Below are 16295 nucleotides of genomic sequence, written 5' to 3'. Positions count from 1 at the left end.
AGTGAGGGATGACCAAACGACCAAACAGCAGGCTGCGTGGGTCGACCCAGCCGGCAGGGGGGTTAGTGAGCGATGACCAAAGGACCGAGAAGCAGGCTGCGTAGGTGACTTGGCCGGCAGGTGGTTAGTGAGGGGTGACCAAACAACTGAGCAGCAGGATGTGTTGGGAGACCAGGCCGGCACGGGGGTTAGTGAGGGGCGACCAAATGACTGAACAGCAGGCTGCGTGTGGCGACGAGTCAGGCAGGGGGGGGCAGTTTGGGGCGATCAGGCCAGTAGGGAGGCAGTTAGGGGTGACCAGGCCAGCAGGGGGGGGGGCAGTGAGGGGCAATCAGGCTGGCAGGCAGGTGAGCAGTTAGGAACCAGCAGTCCAGGATCATTAGAGGGATGTCCCCCAAGGGGTCCCGGATTGGAGAGGGTGAAGGCTGGGCTGTGGACCCTCCCCCCCATGCATGAATTTCGTGCACTGGGCCTCTAGTATATATATAAAAGCCTAAGTTACCATTATGACCGAACGACCAGTCGACCAGTTCCTGTGACGCTGGTGGTCAGTGTGCTCCCACAACCAACCTCCCTCAGCTCCTTCTCTCGGCCCCTCCCCATTGCTGGCCGGCCCCCCCAATTGGCCCCATTGGGGGGGGCTGGCCTACCAACCTCCTGCAGCCCCTCCCACCCCGGCTGGCCAACCTCTGCCGCCCTTCCCCCCCAGCTGGCCAACCTCCAGCGGCCCCTCCCCCTGGCTGGCCTCCTGTGGCCCCTCCCCTTGGCTGGCCCCCCTATCAGTCCCGATTGGGGTGGGCCAACCTCCCACAGTCCCTTCCCCCGGCCCTGATGGGAGGGCCAGCAGGCCAACCTCCCATGGTCCCTTCCCCTGGCTGGCTGGTCTCTCTGATGGCCCTGACTGGGAGGCTGGCTGGCCAACCTTCCACAGTCCCTCCCCCTGGCTGGGCCCCCGATAGACCTCGATTGCCGGCCAGGCCAAGGCACCCTACCCGTGCATGAATTTGTGCACCCGGCCTCTAGTATCTCCATATATTTGAAATTTCTAGCTTTCCTCCTGTTACTGATTTCTTGATTTATCATATTGTGCTTGGAATAGGTAGTTGGTTTGATTTCAATCTTCTTAAATTTGCTAAGATTGTTTGTGGCATGTCATATGATTTATCCTGGTGGATGTTTCATGTGCACTTGAAAAGAGTGTATTTTGGTGCTGGTGGAAGGCATGTTCAAATGCATGTCAGGTCCATTTGATCTGAAGTATGTTTCTATTCCACTGTTTCCGTGTTGGATTTTTGTCTGGATAATTTATCCATTATTGAAAATGTGGTATTGAGGTATGATATTTCAAATACCTCTAAAACTTGTTTTTAAAAAAATTTATATTTTATGTATTTAACTGGTACCTTGTATTTAAATTATTTCCTTTATAGGTAAAATTTGTTACCATACTCCAAACTTTATTTTGTACTTTTGATATATGATCCATGCTTGAAACATATTAGCAATTACCTTCAACTTATAAGTTTTTTAAATACACATAGATGTGGTTATCATTATCTTGTGTTCATGAAATTTTTACTTTTTAAATCAATTTGATGTATTTAATGCTTATGTTATTCTGTTGCTCATTTTGTATTTGCAGAATCATGTGGTGTGGGTGTCTTGTGTTCTGCTCCCCAAAGAAACATGGAGAATGTAAATGTAGAACAGGCATGAGAATTCATTTCTCAAATCTTAGTTCATTATTTTTTTTACTGTTCAGATCATGTACTCTTCTATGTGGGACTGTATTTATAAATCACTGTTTTTTGTCGTGAATATATGACAGCTGGCTTCAAAATTTATTTGGGTTGGAAAGAATTGAGTATATTATTATTTTGTTTTTCAGGGGTTCTCAACCAAATAAGCCAGTAGATAAGAATTGTTCAAGGCGGGCTACACATATCAAAGAAAAGAGAAGAGGTAATGATGGCATTTCTTTTGTAGTGTCTGATGCTCAGTCTAAAGGTTTGTTTAACTTTGAAAACTGTTGTTATCTAAATTTTTGTGTACTGCATTTGTAATAATTTTTTAAAATTGACTTTAAGAGAGAGAGAGAGAGAGAGAGAGAGAGAGAGAGGGGGGGGGGAGAGAGGAGAGAGAGAGAGAGAGGAGAGAGAGAGAGAGAGAGAGATATCAATGTGAGAGAGAAACATTCATCAGTTGCCTCCCATATGTGACTGACTGGGAATTGAGCCCACCACCTTCAGGATGACGCTCTGAACAAGTGAGCCACAACAGCCAGGGTGCATTTGTAATAATTTTAAAATTTATGGATAACTTGATTTAATTTTATGTTTGAAGGATATGTGAAAATAAAGGGAGATTATTTTAGCAACTCAAAGAAAATAGCTAAATTTACAATTTGTATCCTGTAGTATATATTTCTTGATCTATTTATTAAATCCAAAAGTAAATTTGATTATGTTGTTGTTGGGGGTGGGCATATACCTATAAATTTATAATGTTAGTTTAGCTATTTCTGAGTGTTGTTTTCATGGATATGTTTGGGATTATTACTACTGCTAACTATATTATTATTATTATTATTATTATTATTATTATTATTATTAGCTTCCCACTATCCTCTTATGAAATATATATATTTTATTCATTAGAATTCATTAGAATTTCTCTCAATGCTAGGAAGATGCCAATACAAGCCATTATTAGCATTTTTAAAGGTAAATACATCCCAGACTACTGAAAATTCTTTATAGGCCTCTTGATTTGTAGGATTAATAAATTAACTATTTTTTTTGTCTCTCTTTTAAGAATTTAAAATAATTTTCAAAAATTTTCACAAGAGTAATTTACTACATTAGTCAGATGTGAAACTAACATCTTCATGGATCTCTTGGATTATTGCTAGCTCAAATTAGTGAGGTATCTTATTTTCTAAATTAGAGGCCTGGTGTACAAAATTCGTGCATGGGGTGGGAGGGGTGTCCCTCAGTCCGGCCTGCACCCTCTCCAATTTAGGACTCCTTGGGAGATGTCCGACTGCCGGTTTAAGCCCCGGGCCCAGGCCTAAACTGGCAGTCGGACATCCCTCTCACAATCCAGGACTGCTGGCTCCTAACTGTTGGCCTGCCTGCCTGCCTGCCTGATTACCCCCTAACCGCTCCCCTGCCAGCCTGATTGATGCCTAACTGCTCCTCTCCCAGCCTGATTGCCCCCAACTGCCCTGCCCTGTCGGCCCGATCTCCCACAACTGCCCTCTCCTGCCGGCCCGATCGCCCCCAGCTGCCCTCCCCTGCAGGCCTGGTTGCCCCCAACTGCCCTTCTCTGCTGGTCATCTTGTGGTGGCCATCTTGTGGCAGCCATCTTGTGATGTCGTGGTGGCCATCTTGTGATGACATTGTGCAAAGGCGTTGTGTGACACCATCTAGGCTTTTATTATATAGGATTATTTTTAAGTTATTCACAAGAAAAGATGGTCCTGTAATGACACCACCAAATTTCTTTGTAGTTCCTTTGAAACACAGCTCTTTACACATTTTTAATTAGCTTTTTCATAGAAGAGACAAAATTAAAAGGACACTACATTAATAACTTTGAGGTATACAAGACACCAGCTGTAACTCTTATGAGGGCAGTCCATATAGAAAACATGTGACTCCATATTCATAATCTTTGAATATAATGAAAGACATTTCTTTTCTTATGAATTGTGCTTTCCCAGCAATAATTACCTTTAGCTATCAAATATCAGTATTTGTACAAATGGGCTCAGTTTAGATATTATTAAGACACCATTAAGCCCTCACATTCCCCTGCTTTTCTAGGTAGAATAGGAATAGTTGAATTTTGCTTTCTGATTGGTGCCCTAAATACTCCAAAGTCACAGTGGAATTTTACATTTACAGCAGGAAAAAAAATGAATGATAAAAGAAATGCTTTATACTTTCTTAGTATTCCTGAAGGTTCTCCTCATAGGTAAAGTGATTTTAAGAAAATTAGGTATTGCCTGTCCAATGTAGCTCAACTGTTGAGTGTCAACCTATGAACCAGGAGGTCACGGTTCAATTCCTGGTCAGGGCATATGCCTGGGTTGTGGGCTCTATACCCTGGTAGGGGGCGTGCAAGAGGCAGCTGATTAATGATTCTCTCTCATTGATATTTCTCTCTCTCTCCCTCTCCCTTCTTCTCTGAAATCAATAAAAAAATATTAAAAAAAAGAAAATTAGGTATTGAAATGTTATTAAAAATTAACATATTTTGATAACTATTGGTTACTGTGTCTCATACCAGTTGTTTAAAGAAGGCCATAAATTAATGGGAATTCTGAATTTTAGCCCACATTTACCATTCTTTTGTAGCAAATTAAGTTTTTCTTGTGGAAATTGTTTTTAAGAAAATAATACAATAAAATATTAAATATTTTTTGTTTACAGAAATTTTTCATCTCTTTGACTTTATATGCTAGTAATATTTGCAAGTTAAGTTGTATATATTATGCAAGTAGAATCCTATTTTTACAATATCTGTCTCAATCTAATACATTTATTTCTGTTTTCCATGAGATAGTTTTGGGAGATGTGCAAATAGTAAAGTGGTTAAGGAAAAATTCCTGTGTAAACTACTTTTATAGTTTACAAAGTTAATAATGTGCTTTTCAAAATACTGTGTTGATGATTTGGTCGGGGGGGGGGGGAGGTTGTTTTCCTGGGGGAGGAAGCAAAGAGCATTTTCTTGGAAAATTGGAAGATTATTGACTGTCTTGGAGTTTTTGCCCTCAAACCTGTCCCAGTGCCTGTGTTTTAAGCAACAACAAAGGTATTATGACTGTTAGTCATTAGGTGTCTATGAAGCTAGAGTAGGAGCAAGAATAGTTTGTAGTATTGAAGGAACTTTGAATGAATGGAGAGGTCAGGCTAGTTAGTGTGACATGAAGTCTATTATGAATTCAAGGAAGCTGCTTGGGACTTGCTGTGCATAAACTTTGAGTTTGTATTTTAGTTTGATATAGATTCAGAAAGCAAAATAATTCAGGATAACCTTCAGTTAGTTAGAATCTATTGGAAGGTATTTTTGTACAATACATATATTTGATAACTGAAATATTAAGCATTTTTAAAATAATCGCCATGGGTTTCAAAAGAATGCTTTCTTGACTGGAAAAAGGGAACACTTCTTTCTCTGTAGGGTAGTAAATTTATTGGACATTTCAAATGACAGGGTCTTGATTTTTAAAAAGATGAAAGTAACTGTAAAGCAAATTGATATTATTGGGAATGATTATGTATCACAGTCAGATGCTGAAGAAAGGTATTTTGGCTCCTTTTAAAAGAACAGTGATCAATTCTCTTTCAAATTATTGTCCCTTTTCAATATCTATATATCTATCCTTTCTAATAAAAGGGTAATATGCAAATTAACCATCACTTCGTCACAAAGATGGTGGTGCCAATAGCCACAAGATGGTGGCACCCAGTCCTCTCAGCCCCGCCGGAGTCCCCCAGCCCCGGGGGGGCGGCCGCTGAGAGCAGGCAGCGTGAGCAGCCTGGTGGAATGCTTGCTTTGTCGCCGCAGCGACGAGGCAAGCATTCCACGCCCGGCTGTGGATGGGGCTCTGGGCCGCGGAGAGCCTCTGGGCGGCGGACGCGGAGCGGCCAGGCCCCGCAGAGAGCTACTGGCGCACAGATTTGTGTGCAGAGCTACTGGTCTATCTATATACAGTATATCTTATATTTTAAAGACAACTAATTTCTAAAATCACAATGAATTATACAAATATTTTAAGACATGAATTTTCCACATTTTATTAAGGACCCCCCCCCCCAAAAAAAAAAAAATCCTTTTTGGTTGTACAGTTGAATGCAGTTATAGCAAAAGATAAAAACATGGTGTGGTTGCTTTGCTTTGGTTACTAATGAATACTACCTTTTTACATATTTTTCTCATATTTATTATACAAAGAATACTCACTTTATGTATGCAGTTTGAAATAGGGCATCTCTTCATACTCATCCATGTCAGTATGAGAATTTTACAGTGGACTTCTTTTTTACATTAGCTTTGGAAGTAGTATAACAATTTTGATGATGTTTCTGAAGCTCTTCTAAAAGGAATCCTTTCAGTACTTTTTGGTTATGTTTATGACTCTTGTTTTTTAAGACCTTAACAGTGAAAGTAGAGGTTGTGATCATCTTGAAGAGGGGAGCAGAAACAAGAATGGTACATGTTCTGATTCAAAAATGGAACCCACTATGATTTCCAGGAAGAGAAAGAAAAGGCTTAGAAGTAATTTACCTGATTCTCATAATTCTACTTCTTTGTATAAATCAGCAGAACTGACTGTAAGTAGAGGTATTTAGATGTGACATGAAGTAATTTGATAAAAATGAATTGACCATAGCCAAATGATGTTTTTCTAGCTTTATTCTTTTATCATCAGATTTCTTTTTCTATTTTTTTAATTAAAAAAGGATTTAAATGAAACATTTTTGCATTTAATACAGTTATTGAAACAAATTTTAAATATTATAAATGAATTAAAAAGTTGTTTGCTCCTCCTTTGATTCCACTTGTTACATTGGTATACATTTCCTTTACACGTGTTTTCTGTTATCTTTATTTTAGCCAAATACTATTTGTGCTGTCCAATTAATTGCTTTTTCACTTGGTCTGTAAAATTATCAGATTTATTTTATCAGTAGAAATTTACTTACCAACTTCTTTAAGCTTCTCTTATCTAGAGTTTGTAAGTAAAGAATTATCATATTTAGTGCATATAGCACCTATTTTCAAAGACTTAGTATTGGGTAACAGTCCTATATAATAAAAGGCTAATATGCAAACAGACTGAACGGCAGAATGACCGGACGCTATAATACGCACTGACCACCAGAGGGCAGATGCTCAATGCAGGAGCTGTCACCTGGTGGTCAGTGCATTCCCACAGGGGGAGCGCTGCTCAGCCAGAAGCTGGGCTCATGGCTGGCGAGCGCAGTGGCAGTGGTGGGAGCCTCTCCCGCCTCCACGGCAGCACTAAGGATGTCCAACTGATGGCTTAGGCCCGCTCCCCATGGGCTCCTAGACTACAAGAGGGCGCAGGGTGGGCTGAGGACCCCCCCCCCCCCCGAGTGCACGAATTTCACGCGCCGGGCCTCTAGTAAAAATATAAGAAGACAGCTTTGGATTCCTTGATTCACAAGGCATTTCAGGACTACAGTATCTTTGAATTATAATTATAAACATGATTTAGATTTATACAGTAACGTGAAGGCAGTGATTGATTTTCATAATTTTTTATATTGTTATCTGATTAAGTTTTTAATTTTTTGCTCTTGTTACTAGCTACTTCTCTACAATATAGAGGAGAGAGCATGGCTCCTGAAGATATATAGACATGATGTCATATGGCTCTTTAATTTTATAAAACAAAACTTAAAAAAAAATTCTCTCATTCTAAAGTTGACTTAGATCATGGAAGACCATCTGAAGCCCTTGTAAATATGGGAGCCTCACCATCCTATCCTTTTAAAAACTGTTTAGGCATCTGATTAGACAGTATATCTTTATACTTGGGAGACAACTACAAGAGTAATGTAGTATAATTGTGTAGTTTCCTATCCCTTTATTATAAAAATGATATTATATTTTTACTTCTATATTCTCCTTTAGGAATTTAAACTTTAAAAAAATTCATTCTGCTAGCCAATTTTGAAAAATGCTAATTTTTTGTATGCATTTATTTATGTTCAGAAAGAACAAGAAAATGACTCAACAGTATCGTCTGAATTTGAAAAGCCAAGTGAAAACCATGATCAAGATCCAAAACTGCTTAAAGAAATTACACCTGAACCTATGGAAAGTGACTTTACTGAGCGATCTTCACTTGCTGGTCAGGAATTGGCTTTGAGTGCTGCTCCCAAAAGCACTTCTGACTGTTCAGTTACTGAAACTGTTGAGAGCTCTATTTCCACTGACACTTTGGGGAATGCTGCCCTGGTTGAGAAGGATGAGAGTAAGCTGAACACAGTAGAAAAGCCTGTTTTAAGTGAACACAGTGAAGGCAACCAATCACTGATCTCAGCTGAACCAAGTAAGTAACAGGAGGATTATAAAGGTCTTAATTTTTTCTGTTCTACTTAGTTATTTTATTTCTTCTCTTGAACAAATTTGGTTAAGGCAAGAAGACATTTATGACATTACTGTGAGATATATTAACTTTAGAAAAAGAAGACTTGGGGTTTTGGGACTTCATGAAGTTTATAATATTGATTTAGGTAAAAACAGTGGAGTACTTGGAAGCAGAAGTAATGTGTTTTTTTTTAGATTAGTATACTGTAGTTCATCTCATCAGATTTTAAAAGACCCTATAAGAATCATCATTATTGCCATTTGGTTGATGAAGCTGAAGTACAGAGTTTAGATGCTATTTAATTATTGTCATTAATTTTTATTTAATTTTTGAGTATTTGATGTTGTCACATGGTACATAAAATGTTCTAAAGGATATGCAATGAATAGTCTTCCACATCTTTCCCTAGCCATCCATTTACCTGTCCTGAAAGCAGCTAATGTAATAGGATTTAAAGTACAAGTTAGAGTGATGGTACAATACATTATCAAGACTAGAACTTGTTCCTAAGTTCTTCTCATGGCTTTATATCTGCAGGTAACTGCTAAATAATAGTACTAATTTGAAATTATTGCACATAACTAGTATAAATCAGATAATGAATGAGTGATAGGCCAATTTCAAAATTTAGAATAAAGTTGGATGATTTAATTTAATGGGATTATCAAAGGTATATAGCATTAATTAGAAGTTCTCTTTCTGATAAGTGATTATTGAGACACATTTAAAAAAATACATTTTTCCTTTTTATTTTATTTTTTTACATTTTTCCTTTTTAGTTGTTGTTTCCAGTGATGAAGAAGGACCCATTGAACATAAAAATTCAGAAATTCTCAAGTTACAATCTAAGCAAGACCATGATGTCACTAATGAGAATGAGAGTATTTCTGAATCAGCATTGTCAGAACTACCATTGATTACATGTGAATCAGTACAGGTAATTTATTTCTGCCTTCTGGTAGATAAATAGTGAAATATTCACTTTTGGCTAAAACTATTTTTTGTTTCATCAAGGAAAATATTGTAATAAAAGTTACTTATTTTTTTTTTATTTTTGAGGTTAGTTTTAGAGAAATAATGTATTTATTTTGAAGTGAAAGGATTATACCATTTTTTCTGGTCATTTATATTCTATTACTTTAATATACATATTTTTAATGGTTCTCATTAGACATTTAAGAACTTTATCGAAACTTTCTAGGGTAAAAGTTTCCAATATTTATCTGGTCTTGCAATTCTATAACCACTTGGACTTATTCCTTTTCCTCACGTTCTATTAAGGCAATGCAATATAGAGGAGAAAGCATGGCTTCTGGAGATATACAAACTTGTGTTCAAATCCTGCCTCTGTCATCAGTTTGTTAAGTTCTTTTTTATCTTCCTTCTTACAGAACATAATAAATGATAGTCTCTGATGGTTTACTGTCAGCCACTTGTGTTTTTGACATAGCACTTTGAAGAGTCTAGCTCTAAAGTAAGGTTCAAGTCATTTATTCTCAGTTTTTGTCCATATTATGAACCTCTGATTATGTTGTTTTTTAAGAAATGATTATCAGTGACCACAAGTACAGAATTATGGTAAACTTCTGTTGGCTTGTTTTTAAATAATGTCAGAGGCTGTTATTCTGTAGAGTGTGAAAAAGAATTTGGTCAGTTTTATAAAAACAGTCTGATGGTGTGATTAGTTTCACCAGTATTTCTAATTTCACCAGTATTTCTATTGCATTAAGAATTCCATACAGAGATCACCTCAGCAACTGTGTTCTGAATTTTTGTTAAAATATAACCATTCTTGCCCATTGGGCAATAGCATACTTGATGTGTTAGTTGTATTTGTAATTAAAACAGTGTCATTGTTGATAATGAGTCCAAACTTCTGGAATCAGGGGTCGGGAACATCTGGGTAAGGCCAGCAAAATCATTTGGTCTGGCCCTGCCAAGCATTAGGTGGGAGTTAGTTAAATGTTTGACCAAATATAGCAGGCTAATTTTTAAGTTGATAATTTTGGCTCACAAATGATGTTATAAATATCCAAATGGCCCTTGGCAGAAAAATGGTTCCCCATCCCTTTTCTAGATGAATTATAGTTCCTTTGGCAGCATATAAATTTACAAAGCAGTATGAAAGATCATATTATAGGAAAATAACAGGCCCTGGCTGGGTAGCTCAGTTGGTTAGAGTGTCGTCCCAATACGCCAAGGTTGTGGGTTCAATCCCTGGTCAGGGCACATACAAGAAGCAAGCAACTAATGTATAAACAGGTGGAACAACAAATCTCTCTTCTCTCTGTCTTTCTCTGTCTCTTCTCTCTCTCACCAATCAATAAATAAAAATTAAAAGAAAATAACATCTCATGTAGAACTGACAGAATATGATCACAGCCAAATAGCAAAGAATGTGGAGACCTACCAACATCTATAAGGCAGAATCATAACATCTCCACATTCTTCCTTGTTTCCAGTTTCAGGTGAAGTTATGAGAAACATGGATTGCTCATTTTTGGGAGGCAGTTAGTCTTTACAGACTGTGATGCCCAATAAGAAATTATTTCTATTCTGTCTTATAATTTTATTACTTAAACAGAGAGACAGAGTTTTCTCCAACTGATTCCCTTTTTTACTTAGGGGATAATAGTATATAGTAAACAATAAAAGACAAGAATGACAAAACATTCCATTAAGCAGTCATTATGAACTGGGTTAAAAATAATGAGTACTGCCCTAACCGGTTTGGCTCGTGGATAGAGCGTCAACTTGCGGACTGAAGGGTCCCAGGTTCGGTTCCGGTCAAGGGCATGTACCATGGTTGTGGGCACATCCCCAGTGTGGGGTGTGCAGGAGGCAGCTGATCCATGTTTCTCTCTCATCCATGTTTCTAACTCTCTATCCCTCTCCCTTCCTCTCTGTAAAAAATCAATAAAAATGTATTTAAAAAAATAATGAGTACTGTGTAAGTTTTAGATGAGGACTAATCATATTTTCTGTAGATAGGTAGAGAGTTAATACACATGCATAATTGCTCTAAGTGATACTTTATTTGGTTACTTGTGATGTTAGGCTTAAAGCAAGATAATGTGCAAAGTCAAGGCAAACATGGAGTTGAAAAAGTCATTTCGGCACAGTGTAGAATTCAGGAGAGGTTGTGGGCAGCAGCTACTGCTGATACTGCCTAGTCATCTGTTGTCATTTAAAAGCAGAGTTCTGTAGTTGTTTGTGTGGAAGTGGTATGAATTTTGAAGTTTTAGGCAACTGGTTGGCTATCCTTAGACATAGATCATATAGTAAAACATAGATTTCATGAAACTGATGGTTTTTGGTACTTACACCCCTTTATTGCTCACTAAACTCTCAGTAGCTAAGAGTATCATCTTGTTTTTGGAAGCAATTTTATGTGGTTGAAATAACCCTTGACTTGGAGATAGAGACTTGAATTTGTCTTAGCTCTGCTTTTTACTAACTGCATTACCTTGGGCAAGTCACTTAACCAACCCAAACATCGATTAACTTAAGAAGTGAAAAAAGAGAGAACTACTTCATGGAGTGGTTGTGGGGATGAAAGAGAGTGTATATTTAAAAACTCATTTTAAACTAAATCGCTATATAAATCTTAATTTACTTCTATTGAGTTAACAGTGAATAAAGGGAATATTGAGTTTGAAATCATGCCTTTGATATAGAGGAAGATTGATACAGTTCTGATTTCTAGAACTTAGACCTGGAATTAATTTAGGATTCAACTATTTGGAGTAATTTTCTCAAGGTAAATCATGAAGTTTTTAAAAGTAATCCAGGTAATATTTCCTCACAGTAAGAACAGTAAAAAATTCTCCAGTTCCATTAATAGTAATTTAAAGAAGTATCTGACTTTGGAAGAGCATTGTCAACATTTATATAATACTTAAGGTTATAAGAATTTTATAATATATTCCTTGTTAGGCTTCATCTGAATTATGTCCTGCCATGGAAAACATTTCCTGTATTATGCCTAGTAATGAGATGGATCTACAACTGGATTTTATATTTACTTCTGTTTATATTGGTAAAATAAAAGGAGCTTCTAAAGGTTGTGTTACAGTAAGTATATCTAGATTTTTTTTCTTTATTTAGTTTTGGATCTTAGACAAAGTTTTATATTATCTGCTCTTTTCTTAGTGCAAGTGAAAATAGAACTGAGAATAATTTGACATGGGACAATTTAGATTTGTCATACGTACTTTGAAACATGTCTTTAATTGGAGGGGGAGTCCTAAAATCACAGGAGAATGTCCTAAAATTATATTTCTGATTTGATTACTCTAATGAAAATCGTGTATAAAAACTACATATTGATATTTTTTGAGCTATAAAAGTAATTTAGTGGTAAATTATATTTTTATTCAGGTTATTGTTGGGAGCGCAAATAAGGAGTATCATTAAGGCTTATGTGAAATACTTCCTGTTCCAGGAATCCTTTTGTGATTTCTCCTTTCTAGCCAGAATTAACTTCTCCCTTTACTGTGTACTTATAGCACTTTGTTTGTATATCTATTATAATATTTATTCTATGTGTTTATAATTGTTTATATTCTTGCCTGAACTGCTCCATTAGACTTTAAGCTTCTTGTGGTAAAGAGCCATGTTTCTATTTACTTTTTTATCCTTCCATAAATGGCTAAACTCTAAGTAGGCCCTATACATTTTAGTTAAAATGAATTGAATACATCAGATTATAACTCAGGTATTTTCCTAGAAGTTTTATTAATGTTTCACTGTATTAGAAATAGGGCAGGGAATATAAAAATGGTAAGACATGGCCTCTGCTTTCAAGGAATTTATAGTATAACTAGAGGCCCGGTGCATGAAAATTCGTGCACTTGGGGGACGGTGAGGGGGGGGTCCCTCAGCCCATCCTGTGCCCTCTTGTAGTCCGGACCCCTGGGGGATTGGGCCTAAGCTGGCAGTCAGACATCTCTCTGGCAGCCCGGGAGCCCTTGAGGGATGTCCGACTGCGATTTAGGTCTGCTTCCAGGGAGTGGACCTAAGTCGCAGTCGGACATCCTTAGTGCTGCCGAGGAGGCAGGAGAAGCTTCTGCCACTTCTGCCACTGCTGCTGCGCTCACAGCTGTCAGCCCAGCTTGTGGCTGAGCAGAGCTCCCCCTGTGGGAGCGCACTGACCACCAGAGGGCAGCTTCTGCGTTGAGCGTCTGCCCCCTGGTGGTCAGTATGCATCACAGCGCATACAGTATGCGTTGTTCCTGGTCATTCCACAGTTAGGGTCAATTTGCATATTACCCTTTTATTATATAGGATGGAAGCAACAGACACATAAATAGAGACTTAGATTATGGTAAAATGTACAATGAAAATATGTACAAAAAGGGTACATATGGGAATGAGTACCTGTATCTGTCTGGAGGAATCAGGCTATTTCACAGAGAAGACAGTGCATGCTTTAAGACATAAAGTAGATGTTTACTTGGTGACAGTGTGGGGTAAAACCTAATCCCAATAGAGTAAACATTCTGTACAAATCCAACATATCCTGTGAACTATAAATAATGATAGCTTGTGAGATAGTTAAAAATCGCTTTGATTGAAAGCTCAAGAGCAGTGTTCCCTGATCACTAGTTTTCAGATATTAATGTTTTGGACATACTTGGGGTGATTTTACAATTCTTCTTCAAGGGATTTTTTCCCCCACTTTTCATTGCTCCCACTGCATTTTACTTTTTTATTTTAAATTCAGGTTTAACCAATTTGTTGAGTTCTTTGTAATGGCAAAAAATTGGATCATTTCAATATATGATAATTGATTTGCTGGAGAGGGAAATCAAATATAAATATTCAACAGTGGGTTGTTATTAATTAATGTATTAATTGTTATTACACAGTCAGGTGGACTTGTTATGGTCAAAAAAATAAAACCAAACAAAAAACTAGAAATGAATAAAGGAGTAATTAAAAAAACACCTATAATCTTGTTTATCTAGAGACAACTGCCCCTGATTCTAAATTGTATATCATTCTATATTCTTCATATTAGATATATATGTTTAAAACATACATACTGTTTTGTAACTCACCATACTTAATTAATTTAATTAATGTACCTGATTTAGGATACTTGGATTCCCTTGTCCTTAATTCTTGACTGTTAGACATTTCAGGTCTCCCAGTATTTTAAATAGTAGGGGACTGCAAATATTCAATAAATGTCATAAAATATGTCTTAAAAATCTGTTGTTTGGAACACTTCTTATTATTAAAGTAAAAAAACTTAAATGTCTGATTATAAGAAAGTGGTTTAGTAAATCAAAGCAAATATATACAGGTAAAATATATGCATGTGAGCAAAGACTGAAAAGAATTAAAAAATAAAACAGCTATGTTATAATGGAGAGAACAAACAATTTAAAAAATTACAAAAATAATTAAATTAAAAATTTAAAAAGTCTTACCTTTGAGTTCTCAAAACACGTTTAATAATATGTTCTTTTTTAGACAAAGTTCACAATGCTCTGTAACTTAGAAATTAAAGAATTTCTTTGGAGGGGGTAAATCTATTAGAGAATTAAATTCAGTCATTTTCCAGATGCTTAATGGGTATATATTGTTGCAGACACTGGAGATATTGTTCTCACTCTCATGATAGTTACATTTTAGCTGAGCTAGAAAAAGCCTATAATGGTAAACTATTATATAAGTGAGAGCCATTTTTAAATAATTGGACATTGAAGTTACTACTACGTTTTTTTAGTGTAGAGCAATGATTCGCACCTTTTTCATCTCATGACACACATAAACTAATTACTAAAATTCTGCAGCACACCAAAAACAATTTTTTGCCTATCTGACAAAAAATAGGTATAATTTTGATTGATTTACAAAAGTAGTAGTAGTAATTATCTACCCTTTTTGCTCCAAAGTGACTTTTAAAAAAATCAGGTGCCTACACTTGAATATAAGGATTTCTGGTACCAATAATTAACCAATCAGATACAACATTTTTATGCAACATGACGAATAAGATGCAATTCTATTATACTAGAGGCCCAGTGCATGAAATTTGTGCACTGGGGGGGGGGGTGGTCCCTTAGCCCGCCTGCACCCTCTTGCAGTCCGGGACATCCCTCTTGCAATCCGGGATCCCTCGCTCCTTACCGCCCGCCCACCTGCTCACTCCTTACTGCTTGGCTCTCTGCTCCTTAGCGGCAGGCTCCTTACTGCTCAGCTGGCTGCTCCTTGGTGCTGCCACAGAGGCAGGGGAGGCTTCCACCACTGCCACCGCCACAGCACTCGCCACCGTGAGCCCGGCTTCTGGCTGAGTGGCCAGTCCCCCTGTGGGAGCGCACTGACCACCAGGGGGCAGCTCCTGTGTTGAGTGTCCGCCCCGTGGAGGTCAGTGCACATCATAGCAACTGGTTGTTCCGCCGTAAAGGTCACTTAGGCTTTTATTATATAAATAACACTAGTGCCCCAGTGCATGGATTGGTGCATATTGAAAGGAAATTAGAAGGTGGCCAGCGGGGCGGGACTTAGCAAGACAGGCAGACATGCCCTAGAGCCCAACTCCCACAGTCCCTCCCTGGCTGTTGCACCTGGGATGGCACCGTGGCTCGAAGGTCATCTGTGGAGTGAGTGGGGTCCCTCTGGTAGGTGGGGTTCCTCAGCCTGGCCTCCGGGGATCAGACCGAACCCGGCTCTCAGACATCCCCTGAGGGGTCCCGGAAAATGAGAGGGTAGTACTCTGCAAAGTTGCTGTAGCTCAGCAGCTCCTGCATTGAGCGTCTGCCCCCTGGTGATCAGTGCATATCGTACCTACTGGCTGGTCGTATGGCCGGTCAGTCGGATGGTTGCTTAGCCTTTTATATATATTGATATATATATTTATGGTTCAAGACAGGGCATTCACACTGGATGGCTATTGTGCTGGCTATTGTAATTTTTTAATTTGACAATGTAAGGGAAAAAGAGATCTAAAGTCAGTATTGAATGTTTTAAAAATTCTTACGGCACATCAGTTGAAAATCGCTGGTGTAGAGAATGCTGCAATAGATGTGAACATTTTGTGTTTAGGGCTCAACTTTGTTGATAGCAGGAAAATGTTTATTAAGTATCTGTTATGTTCAGAGAACTCTATTGGCTATTGTAACAAGTTATAAAAATAGCACTCATGTTCAGCCTTTTT

The 16295-nt window shown here is 37.9% G+C and overlaps 1 protein-coding gene across 3 annotated transcripts in view; it reads left to right on the top strand.

Annotated features, from left to right (window-relative positions):
* Positions 1-16295, top strand: part of SENP7 (SUMO specific peptidase 7) — a 165686-nt gene that overhangs the window by 113454 nt on the left and 35937 nt on the right. For all 3 annotated transcript variants that reach the window (XM_079766837.1, XM_079766839.1, XM_079766838.1), the window contains 5 exons: positions 1889-1962; positions 6160-6341; positions 7750-8089; positions 8908-9065; positions 12065-12202. In XM_079766837.1, the coding sequence (XP_079622963.1) occupies positions 1889-1962; positions 6160-6341; positions 7750-8089; positions 8908-9065; positions 12065-12202 (892 nt within the window). The remainder of the gene's footprint in view (positions 1-1888; positions 1963-6159; positions 6342-7749; positions 8090-8907; positions 9066-12064; positions 12203-16295) is intronic.

Source organism: Cnephaeus nilssonii (assembly GCF_951640355.1).
Source record: "Cnephaeus nilssonii genome assembly, chromosome: 3".
NCBI classification, from domain to species: Eukaryota; Metazoa; Chordata; class Mammalia; order Chiroptera; family Vespertilionidae; genus Cnephaeus; species Cnephaeus nilssonii.
This window is presented reverse-complemented; position numbering and strand designations above follow the sequence as displayed.